This window comes from Asterias amurensis, chromosome 1 (genome assembly GCF_032118995.1).
Source record: "Asterias amurensis chromosome 1, ASM3211899v1".
NCBI lineage: Eukaryota > Metazoa > Echinodermata > Asteroidea > Forcipulatida > Asteriidae > Asterias > Asterias amurensis.
The window spans coordinates 20,098,116-20,110,832 of NC_092648.1; the positions used below are offsets into that span (position 1 = coordinate 20,098,116).

The following is a 12,717-nucleotide window of genomic DNA, read 5'->3' on the forward strand; positions in this document are numbered from 1 at the left end:
TGCAAAGCACGATACATTGAATAAGATTAATTTTGAAGTGTAATTCAGTTATGGAGCTACAGATTTTAGGAAGATTTTCCTCGGCACTATTTTACCTCCATGATCCTACCATCCTACAGAGTATCGAAGAAGAAGTAGTAGTTAGATGAATAAAATTGACCCTGAATATGTTTAATAAAACTTTGATAAATGTCCGTTTTGTTTTTTGTATCATTTTCGTTTCACACATTTACAAAAAAATCCCCTTTTGCGTGACCTCTGGCCATGTAAGGACAGAGACTTATTCTATGCTCTGGCCTATGGCATGAGCGATACTGAGTATATTGGTTTATGCGTGATTAGGCCCGCCGTATGTCATTCGTAAGTCTCGCAGTCGTCTGGCCATGTAAGGACAGAGATATTCTATGCTCTGGCCTATGGCATGAGCGATACTGAGTGTTTTGGTTTATGCGTGATTAGGCCCGCCGTATGTCATTCGTAAGTCTCGCAGTCGTCGATAGGGGGCGTGCGTTGTTATTGTGTTTTGCTGATCAGCTGGCATGGCGCACAAAACTAGGTCATCAAACGTAAACGCTCAGCTTAGAAGGAAAAGAAACAAGAGATAGATTACATTTTTCGAAATGACTGATCTTGTGAAGCATACTGGAGGTTGTCACTGTGGAGCCGTCAAGTTTGAGGCTTTGGCACCAAGAGATGTTAAAGTTTTTGACTGCAAGTGAGTCCCATTTTTTATGTATGATTCCAATCCAATCCAAGGCCAAGCAAAAAGAAATAATTTATTTACAAATTACAACTTTCTGCTCCCATCACTTAGATTTATAATAATTATTCATAAATGCCTCAGACAGTTTCGAAATTGGAAAAATTTTCTATTGGTGGAGAGCGCGTCACGTGGGTGTGTATAAACCTTTGTGTATGACAAGTAAAAAAGTTTTGAAACATGGGCGTGACACGCGAGCTTGCACCTGTGACCTGTGGGTGCTTATAATATAAGTCATTTCTTCATTCCTATTGGTCGAGAGCAACGGCCGGGACAGTTGTGCCACATCACCTGATACGCGCGACGCGCACACGATTCCCTTATAAGGAGTTGTTTACCCGAGGGCAGCGGAGGGCCTTACCTTTTCATAGCTGGAGGGGTGTTGTGTTGAAAGAAATCATTGAACAATTATAATTTTTACATTTATTAAACTTTTTGACCAAAGGCGTTGATGTTTTTTGACTGAAAAGGTATTCATGAATGGGAATCAAAGTGTGTTGAATCGGTTTTCAACTAGTGGTTTAAACCTGCCGAGGCCTGGTTCTTGATAATTTACCTCGACTTTGTCTCGGTAAAATTATCAAGAACCAGGCCTCGTTGGGTTTACACCACCAGTTGAAAACCTCTTCACCACACATTGATTCCCTTGATTATGCCCTGGCTGACAGGTTCTGTTTGCGTTTGTTTTACCAGCTGCAGTATATGCACGATGAAACAGAACAAGCACTTCATAGTCAATGAGTCTAATTTCAAGATATTACGGGTAAGATCTTCCAGTCCTAGAGTTGTATACATTTATTTTTTCACTAATTATTTAAAGGAACACGTTGCCTTGGATCAGACGAGTTGGCGTGCTTTTAACCGTTTGATATAAAAAGTATATGGTTAGAAAGATGTTGTAAAAATATAATACAGTTTTCTACACAAATATGTCTCGAAATGGCGTGGTTTTCCTTCTACCTCGTCGACTAACACGGTCGTCCATATATGGGAGTCATTGACGCCCTATAAATGGCCAACCGTGTTATTTTGCAAAGTAAAAGGAAAACCATGCAATTTCAGGGCAAATTTGTGCGGATCATTATATTCTACTTGTGAATTATCTATCTAACCAATATGCATTTCATAACAAACGGTTTCAAATGCTTTTCATCGACCGACTCGTCCGATCCAAGGCAACGTGTTCCTTTAAAAAGAATGTTTTATAAGAAATATAATCCTAGCTACTCATTCATTAGAAGACTTACAACATCATGGTATCATATCCTGAACTGCCCCCTGGTAGATGTTTTTTTTTTTACTGAGTTCTGTTTAACTTTTAAGTGTTTTGTTTTTGTGGGTTACTTGGAGCTCTTGATTTTTAATCACAGGGAGAAGACAATTTGACTTGCTACACCTTCAACACCAAGCAGGCAAAGCACACTTTCTGCAAAACATGTGGAGTACAAAGTTTCTACACACCAAGGTCTAATCAAAATGGGAAAGGTACAGCAAGTAATATTGTAATGTAATTATTATTATTTTTTTTGCAATGCTCAAGTTTACACATACATGTGACAATACAAGATACCAGTACAAAAGGAAAAACAAAAAGGAGACTAAAACAATAAACAGACAATCCGGCAACCTGGCATCTTATTTAAAAAAGGTCATTTCTTAGAGCAGTCCACTTATTATCAAATATGTACGGGTTGTTGTTGCCCAAAGCTATTTTTTTGGGTGTGTTTTTGCCAACTTTGTTGTTTTTCTTTAAATATTGTAAATAAAAGTTTGGTTTTACAAACAATTTGTGTAGTTTTGTATATTATTTAATGAAGATTGAGTACAATTCTTCCTCAAGGGAAAAAAGAAAGAAGTTATTGTGATTGGTTTTGACTGGGAGGCAAAAGACAGAGTGATAAAGATATTTGAAACTGTTAGGACTTTGACTAGGCCTACATCATTGGTTGTTGTCAAAGAGCAATACCCACATGTTATGTGACCCATCACTCATCTCTATACATTCACATGAAATAACAGTATCATTGAAGTCACACAAAAAATAGTGAAAACCTACATTTCACGGTCTTAAAATATTCTGTTTCGGGCGCACAAAATCTAAACTAGTTGTTTTATATAAAAAACTGCAACAGTTCAACCAAAATAAGTGAACCATGTAATACTTTTAAATTCAATGTTATGCATACCCTTAAAAGCCAAGTGCAATTGTGCTTAAAAAGGTACATCCAACTCCCTTCTAACGAAAACCAGTTTGGTTTAAACATCTCTGCAGAAACTTAAAGAAAAAAGTAAATACAACTTTTTATTTTATTTTAGGTATAGCGATACATTGTGTGGACAAGGGAACTATTGACAACATCACGATCATGAGGTTTGATGGACAGAACTGGGAGGAAAGCCTGGCAGCTGACCTAGAAAACATCAGGAAGTTGTCTGCACCCACTCAAAACACTTGATCAATCAACCAAGAAAATAGTTGAAAGGATCCTCTTGTGAATTGTCAATTTCAAGATGGGTGTTTTTCACTGGTAGACAACTTTAAAGGTACTGGACACCATTGGTAATTACTCAAAGTAATTGTCGGCATAAAACATTACTATTAAGAGCTGTTGATAGTATAACACATTGTAAGAAACAAGTCCCTCTGAAATAACATAGTTTTTGAGAAAGGGGTAATTTCTCACAAATATTTAAAGGCAGTGGGCAATATTGGTAATTATTCAAAATAATTATTAGCATAGAACCTTACCTGGTAATGAGTAGTAGGGAGACGTTGATGGTATAAAACATGGTTAGAAACGGCTCCCTCTGAAGTGAAGTAGTTTTTGAGAAAGAAGTAATTTTCCTCAAATTTTATTTTGAGACCTCAGATTTAGAGCTTGACGTCTCGAAATCAAGCATCTGAAAGCACACAACTTTCGTGTGACAAGGGTGTTTTTTCTTTCATAGTTGTCTGGCACCTTCGACGACCAATTGAGCTGAAATATCACAGGTTTTTTTTTTTGTGCATATGTTGAAATACACCCAAGTGACAAGACTGGTCTTTGACAATTACCAATAGTGTGCAGTGTCTTCAAAAACTTCAGGCCTGAAATATTTGTAGGCACAAGCAAAACAATTAGTGCAACAAGGGTGTCTTTTATTTCATTATTCTCTTTCAACTTTGATGACCAACTTATTCAAAATTTTCACAGGCTTGTTATTTTATGCATATCTTGGGATACACCAAGTGAGAAAACTGGTCTTTGACAATTACCTAAGGTGTCCACATGTCCAGTGCTTTTAAAGGCCCTGAAAATCTAATAGTCTGTTTGACATCATCTGATTCTAATCAACTTGTTGCTTTATTGAACTTCATCATGTCTGGGTGGAGTTTGAACAGTCTAACAAAACATACCAAAAGCTAAAGAGACTAGACTTGTGGACAAGTTGTTAAATTGTTGTCAAGGTGATATCGAAATGGCTCCCCATCTCTCTCTCTTAAATATCTTGAGAGACTGTTGCTAAATGAAAGACTATTGTTCTAACTAATTCGAACACTTGAGAAAACTGGTCTTTGACAATTACCTAAGGTGTCCACATATCCAGTGCTTTTAAAGGCCCTGAAAATCTAATAGTCTGTTTGACATCATCTGATTCTAATCAACTTGTTGCTTTATTGAACTTCATCATGTCTGGGTGAAGTTTGAACAGTCTAACAAAACATACCAAAAGCTAAAGAGACTAGACTTGTGGACAAGTTGTTAAATTTCTGTCATGGTGATAGGGAGAACGCTCGGAATACTGCTGCTCTGCGCAAGACTATTGCTCTCACCACTACAGCCCAATTTGAATGGGAAGCAGTTTGGAGCAAGCAGCCTCGCGTGAGAGCAGTGATAGCAGTATAACGCTCTCATCGCGGTTGGACTATCACAGCAACAAAAAATTAACAACTTGTCCACAAGACTGGTTAAAGACCAACATTACCACAATGGCTGAAATCAATTTAAACCAATTTTCAATCCACAAGAAAAATGGGGGACGTGCACCCATAGCCTCATTTTGGGTAAGAATTATGACGTCATGCATAATTAATATTAAGAGAGGCGTATCTTGTGAAACACGCTTGACATAAGCGCAGAATTCCCTGCTTCCACAAGCGTCGTACGCATAGTAAACAGAGCCATGAAATTGGGGGCTCTAGTGCAGGCTGTGTGTACTTAAAGGCAGTGGACACTATTGGTTATTACTCAAAATAATAATCATCACAAAACCTTTCTTTATTACCAGTAAGGGGAGAGGTTGATAGTATAAAACATTGTGAGAAACATCTCCCTCTGAAGTGGAGTAGTTTTCGAGAAAGAATTAATTTTCCAAGAATTTAATTTCGAGACCTCAAGTTTAGAACTTGAGGTCTCGAAATCAAGCATCAGAAAGCACACAACTTTGTGTGACAAGGGTGTTTTTTTCTTTCATTATTATCTCGCAATTTCTACAACCGATTGAGCTCAAATTTTCACAGGTTTGTTATTTTATGCATATGTTGAGATACAGCAAGTGAGAAGACTGGTCTTTGACAATTACCAATAGTTTCCACTGTCTTTAAAATAAAACATTAAATCCTGGGGAATTCCCGAATTTACAAGAGCTTTTCTTTCTTGCAGTTAGCACACACATGATCAGCCATGAAAGCACAGGTTTTTATCAATGATCGTACGATCTTTGGTTTTCATTGCACCACCATGCATGGACTGTACATGAACATGTACACCGACCCATGTGAAATAAAAGGTTTTTTAATTTTTTTATTATGGCTCCATGAAATCACATGTTTCAACCCATAGAGCTATTCTAATAACATGATAATAGCTTTAATAATAGGGGAACACTGGCCCAGCGAGAAATGATATACGATGAATGATGTTGTCTTGCAGCCAATTTGCGACTCGCCATTATGTGCGCCCTCTATGTTCATTTATGGTCAGTTCGTAAAAACTTTTGTTCGTTGATTCTGAAATTTGTCCTTTACGAAATTTGTCCTTTACAAAATTTGTCCTTTTTTTTTACGTAGCTTGTGCAATTTTAGTTTACGTTGGTGGTTTTTATAGGTAAGAATTAATAAAAAATATATATAAAGTGTAATTTTTTTAAGGATAATTTTTTGATTTTTTATTTAAAAACATTTCATGTTGTGTAATTATTTTTCAGGGCAAACATTTTTTATTATTAACTTTTTTTTTAATTTGGTGAATTTTTTTTTCTAATGGATTATTTTTTTGGATTGTTTTCTTGTTAATTTAAAAACATTTCGTGTAATTATTTTTAAGGGACAAACATTTCTTTTATTATTAATTTGTTTTTATTTAGTGTCATTTTTTTCTAATTGAGTATTTTTTTGGAAAGTTTTCTTTTATTGTTTATTTAAAAACATTTTCGTTGTATTCATTTTTAAAGGGACAAACATTTTTATAACATTTTTATTATAACCTTTTTTTAAATTTAGTGTAATTTTTTTTCTAGTGGATTATATTTTTTTAAATTATTTCAAGTTTTGACTAATTGTTCATCTTTTCCCTTTAGTCTAAATTAACAGTATGCTGTTTTTTATACTTTTATTTTTTTCAATTGAAACTTTTAGTGCTCTGTATTTACGATCAACACATAAATTTTGTTTGTTTATTATTGGTATTATTGTTTATCTTTAATTAATTGTAATTATTCTTTGATTTTCGCTTTTTATGTTAGTTTTCAAAGATATAGTTAGTTTTTATTTTATTAAGCTTTTGGCCCTTTTGGCCGCCCATACATTTCAGAGTCAAGTAAATTCATGTCGGTGTTGCATTTTATTAGATTTGTCAGTCAACTCATGGAGCTCCATGGTCAACTCAAGTTCATATCTTGGGAATGAAATTTGTTGCATTTGACTGAGTTCATGGTCCTACACATTAGCCAAAGTCACCGCTACACATGTACGTGCCTACTGTTGTCAGGGCCAGCACCCTTGATCAGTCCTGTCCTAACAAAAACAACATGCCTGCACAATGCAACAAAATTCCTTGTTGCATTTGGTATGATCCTCATTTCAACTGTGTTGCATACTGTTGTATTTGGCAGGGTATGTAGAGAGGGACCTAATGATGGTCAGGGTTTTTAGCTGTGATTTGGGGGTCTGTATATTGCTACACTTTGGCACTATTTGAGAAGGAAATTTTTTTTTTACTACTTGGTAACTTACTCGGTATTAACTTTAAAATGAGTGAGTTTTTAGACAGAAAAATTATCACAAATTTATGATAAGGGGATTAAACTTACAATGGATAAACAGACTCTTGTGTGCAGTGTAGTGTATTTGTGTAGTCTGGAGTCGGGTTGTTGAGCATGGTATTCGTGTGACGTCAGAGGTCAGATCGTCTATATAAAGTGAAATACATAACTCAACTTGGTAATAACCTCTTTTTGTACTGCGTATGAATTTTGATTTGTTGATTTTCAAAGACCAGTCTTCTCACTTGGTGTATCTCAACATATTCATAAAATAACAAACCAGTGAAAATTTGAGCTCAATTGGTCATCGAAGTTGCGCGATAATAATGAAAGAAAAAACATCCTTGTTACACGAAGTTGTGTGCTTTCAGGTGCTTGATTTCGAGACCTCAATTCTAAATCTGAGATCCCAAAAATCAAATTTGTGGAAAATTACTTCTACTTTACTTCAGAGGGAGCCGGTTCCCACAATGTTTTATACTACATGTAGCAACCTCTCCCCATTACTTGTTACCTAGTAAGGTGTTATGCAAATAATTATTTTGAGTAATTACGAATAGTGTCCGCTGCCCCACGTTGATACTTTCTCTGGTACACCAAGAGATGAGGAAGAATGCAACAGAGAAAAAGGAGTTTTTAAAGTTGAGTTATTTGTTGAATATACATCAGCACATTTCCTTTCAATGCTTTTCTTTCAATATTTTTTAAACAGTTCACCCCTGTTGGACTGTTTTGGTTTGTTTCTCCATAATAATATTTCTGACAAATGGCTCATTTAGCTTGATCCCATGGCTACAAATGTGGCTCTTCGTGAAAACGTAGACAAATTATAATATGATCACCAATTTTACCTCTATAGGCTCAATCAGGAGTAGTGTTAGAATAACCGCCCTACTGCATTCTATGATTGCAGCTCCAAGAAGTATCAAGATACTGCCAAAAATAAAAACACAAATCTTTTGTCAGGATTTTCAGAATTCGAAGGTTTAGGTGCAAAGGATCAGGTTATAATAATATTTAAGTACGATTGGAACCTAATGGAGAATACACAGTTAGGTGTGTCACAACACCAAGGAGAAGGACAGGAATTATCTCTCTTGTGAATTTAGGTGGTTTTGAATAGAACTGGTGTTTAACAACTCTGCTCCTGTTTAACAACTCTTTCTCCTTTCGGCAAGTAACTCTTTTGATACAACAATCGATCAGTGCAGATCAGTGCAGACAATGACCATTCCTATCAACGGGAAACAAAACATTCACTTGCAGAAATGGCGCCTATTGCGTATTTCACATTCCAACAATAAATAAAGCTTCAGTTACGCATCTTGCGACTTCGGCGCTCTATAATCATTGGTTTTAAGCAGCCACACTGTCTGTCTCAGAAATGGATACCAAGCAACGCTTATTTTTGCTTAACTTGGGGAGGTTGTGCTTTCTGCTTTACCAGCCAGGCTTCTGATGGATACCCAAGCCTACATCCGTATGGACTGTCAAATGGTTTTACCCTGTTTCAGCCCCAGGAGTAGGTGGCCCACACCTTGAAGTGGCATTCAGGCCTTGTGTGTCTGGGGACTTGCATTGAAAGAATAAATAAACAAACATATTACAAAAAACGTGACATAACAGTGTGAGTGAGCTCACCGGTATCCTTTGGAGAAGAAGTCAATGAAAAATAGATGCAGACCAAGCGAGAGAACAACCATGAATCCAATATACAGCCAGTCGTACACTATCGGAGATGACGTACAAGGCACGCAGATCGACTCATTGTTCCTGAAGAAGAAATTAATAAAAGATAGACAGATAAATAGATATACAAATTTTAGTGTCACACACTGTAAATGAAAATGGCCTCGATTCAGTAAGACAAAACACTACAAAATACAAAATTTCAACAAACTGACAGTTCAACGACAATGGCTAATGACCTGACTATTGTCTTCTTTCTGTGGATAAAAATAGTGAAAAAACTAATACAGTGGAAATAAATCCATTTTGACAATGGCATTGATGTCGCCTGGAGAAGTTGAAAAGAATGTAACTTAAAGTTAGCCCATCCTGTGTGCCTTACATACAGAGATGTGCGGTTCTATTTTTTGTACAGTGAAGCCCGGTTCATACTTCCCGCGAATTCATGCGAATGCGAATCTAGTGTTGACGTCACAAATTTGCAACAAATAATTCGCAGCGGGCAACTCTGAGCAACTCAATTGTGAATATTGCTACAAAAGGAGAGTTATGACATCGAATTCACATCAAATTCGCATCGCATTCGCATTCGCAGGAAGTATGAACCGGGCTTTAGACCTAATAGACATAGTACTAAATACATTCAAGTGCAGTGTTAAGATATAGTAGGCTGTGTACTGTCAGGCCTGGAATTAAACAGAGGTCATGACCTGTTGCCCCTGGTCTTGGCCTTGGTGCCCCTTCAAAAGTTTCAAAAAGACTTCCAGATTTTTCGATGGAAGTGCCCTTTGCAAAAATGAAAATGGCCTTGCCCCCTCAAAGATGAAATGCCAGGCCTGTATTGTATAATGAATGGAGTCAAACAATGAGCAACTACAACTTACAATAAGCCAATACCAGCTTACCCTACTCCTAGAACTATGAGGTTCGTTCTGCTATCATCTCCACGAATATTCGTTCTGCTATCGCCTCCACGAACAATTCGTGAAGACGATAGCGGAACGAACCTCATAGTTCCAGGAGTAAGCTACCCCACATGATCCATACGTGTCATTATTAATGTAAGTGTTATTGAAGATCTGCTGACGGCCGCAGTACAACCCAGGACAGGTACTCTGTCCTATCACTGGTTCTCCATAATCTGCAGGTGAAAACAACAAATAAACAAAATAAAACTTCACATTTTTTGTTTCCCCAAGATACAGGTTTGACTATTTGTTTTTAGTAAACTAACAAAGATAAATCTGACATGTGACTCACTGTTTGAGCGATTCCTATCGATTGGCAGACTTAACAAAATATGTGGTAATAAACTTGTAGGCCTCCTTGTTTATTTTTTATAACCCTTTACTTTCTTTTTGTAGTGTGTGTTGTGTCAATCAAATAAACTAAATCAAATTAAATCTTCAGAACATTTATTGAGGTTCCCGAATGAATTACAGAAGTACAGGATTTATTGTATTATTATACAGAAAATTTAAGTATAAACATGTCAGTGACAGAGATCGGCCATTCAACCATTGACTTGTCTTGGCCATCAATCTAGTTGTTCGAACCATCAAGTTGTCTAATGCTACCTCCATGGTTGTCTAAACCAGTCCCTTCTACCTCCGTGATCCAGTTGTTGGAACTAAAATTAGTTTTGAATTCAAATGTTTTGTTTTTCATGATAAGATTAAGTCTTAATTAAGAAAGAACTTAGTTAAAAGTCTTCATTACTATTAGATTGACTGAAAATGTCTCAGCAATATTGAATGGGGATGTACTAGACGTAATTTCTGAGTTTTTTTTTACTCTGATGTTGTTGTTGTTGTTGAATGTTTACAGGTTTTTTTCCTCACGAAATGAATGATTGTGTTCCCATCCCATTGGTATGGCATATAAACAAGGGAAAAACCACAACAAAGTCGACTAGCGAGAGCTACTGCAGCAGATGGTACTTACATGGCTGAAATGGCCTATATCAGAACCTTCGATATTACAGAAGTACAGGATTTATTGTATTATTATACAGGAAATTTAAGTAAACATGTCAGTAAGTAACAGAGATCGGGACCATAAAAGACTGGAATGATCTTCCTCAACACATCATCGAGCTGCCCACCTTGGAGCAGTTCAATGAGCGGAGGCAATCAGATGCGAGCAGGCATCAAGTCCTGTTTTACTTGCACACATCGTTATTTTTGTACTATTTCAGCACCCACTTACACACAAACCGTCCACCGTCGTCGGCAGCCGCACCCCTTGTCCAGATGCTCGGCTTTGACAAGTAGCTGAATAGGATGTAGATGTAAAAAGAGGAGCAGAGCAGGAAAATAGATGGACTGAAGTTTCAATCTGTTTTGGTTATTATTCTATCACAACTCGATCACAACTTACAATTTTTCAATGTACAAATATACTCGGAGATGTTATGGTGATGCTAATCGTTCGACGTCCGGACTAAAAATGAAGATGGGAGGGGCGGGAATTACGAAATGTTGCAGTCAGTGGATCCAATGAGCAGTACGTGCTGTGGTCCCTGGGGATCCGGGGGGCCACACGCGCGCTGTGTTATAAAACACATGTTGACTGGCATAATTCGGGTAACTAGTGTACGTCTATTCCCCCTCGGGCCTGTGTGGGTGATCAGATAGGTCCCTCTTCTGGTCACTCAAAGTCCCTCGGGCGGGGAATAGACGTACACTAGTTACCTCATTGCCAGTCAATATGTGTACGTTCATCCCACGTGACCGTGTTTCAGCCTACAAGAACACAGACAAAGCAAGAGGTGTGTTATAATCATGAAGGAAGGAAGAGAAGGAGCTCAAACGAATGGACTTCAAAAGTCGAACCCGTGGTACCGCGGTCGTTTAACGACACCTCGTAATCACCCACATACCTTACACAAACAATGGGCCACCTGGCGTGTGTGAATTTGCGCGTGCGCACTTGGTTCTTCGCCAAACTATGGCGTCGTATGTCGTATGGATATAATAGAGGAAAAACTACTTTTTGAGACGCAATAACATTTTTGGACGCTACTGTACACCTTAAAGTCACCTGGAAGTGGTATTTTTTTAATAAAGCTTTTGTCACTAAAATATGTGTTTTTATGAGAGGAATGTGAATAGAAAATTAACTAAGGTTTAAAAATCTTAGTTTTGATTGTATTTACAAATTTACGAGTAGGCCCGACCCGAGAGGGCGCTGTTCGTGACGTATTTCAAGGCGCGATATTTGGAGAGAAAATTTGTAGTCGGGCCCCCGTACATTACGTCTGGGAACATGGCACATCAAAACAAATTTAGACACGATTTTACACACATACGTACATTGAAACTTGAACATGTTGAACGCCTAGTGGTTTTTACAAAAGCTATTGCTGCTATTTTTATTTAACTTTGCGACTTTTTAGTGACCAAATGGGTTGTAAGATGTGGGTCTGCCTACGTATTATTATAGAAATACGGCCACGGAGCAGACTGCACGCACGCACTATGGCTGCTGTATAATGGGCGGACGGTCACATAGGACCTGCACGCACGGTGAATCGCATGCGGTACCAACAAAAAATCGTGTCACTTGGCAAAAGCTAAAAACATACCCTCAAAGTTCAAACTTACCCGAATTTGTTCACGTTTAGCAAATGCTCCTCTGAGTTCGTCACGTCTTTCAGATACCTTCTTCGACTTCCCACTAGCTAGAAAAATTGTTGGGACGGCGTCGTGTTTAAGAATGGCTCTTCTCGTCATGTCAAATGAGTTGTGTATCCAAGATTCGAAGCACGACGGCTCTAAGTGTTCGCTGCAGCGCTGAAAAAGACGTCGGACCGGACCACTTTGCTCTAGTTAATCTGACTTTCGCAGCCCACAACCGCCTATACTTGGGATCTGCAGGAAACAGATGAAGACTGACCCCATCTTTAGTTGTTTTGCTGCATCCAGCAGCAATACACCTGGTCGGCATTGCCGGAAAAATGCCAGAAAAAAAACCTTTTTCGCAGCGTACAAGTCACGTCTTAGAATTACATGTACTTTTGCACG

At 37.7% G+C, this 12,717-nt stretch overlaps 1 protein-coding gene across 1 annotated transcript; it reads left to right on the forward strand.

Moving 5' to 3' along the window:
• Positions 1-535: 535 nt before the first annotated feature.
• LOC139936542 (centromere protein V-like) lies at positions 536-7,177 on the forward strand. The gene is made up of 4 exons (XM_071931412.1): positions 536-715; positions 1,454-1,523; positions 2,131-2,245; positions 3,077-7,177. Exons 1-4 carry the CDS (start codon positions 621-623, stop codon positions 3,214-3,216), a joined length of 420 nt encoding a protein of 139 aa, XP_071787513.1. The 5' UTR covers positions 536-620; the 3' UTR covers positions 3,217-7,177.
• Positions 7,178-12,717: the final 5,540 nt, after the last annotated feature.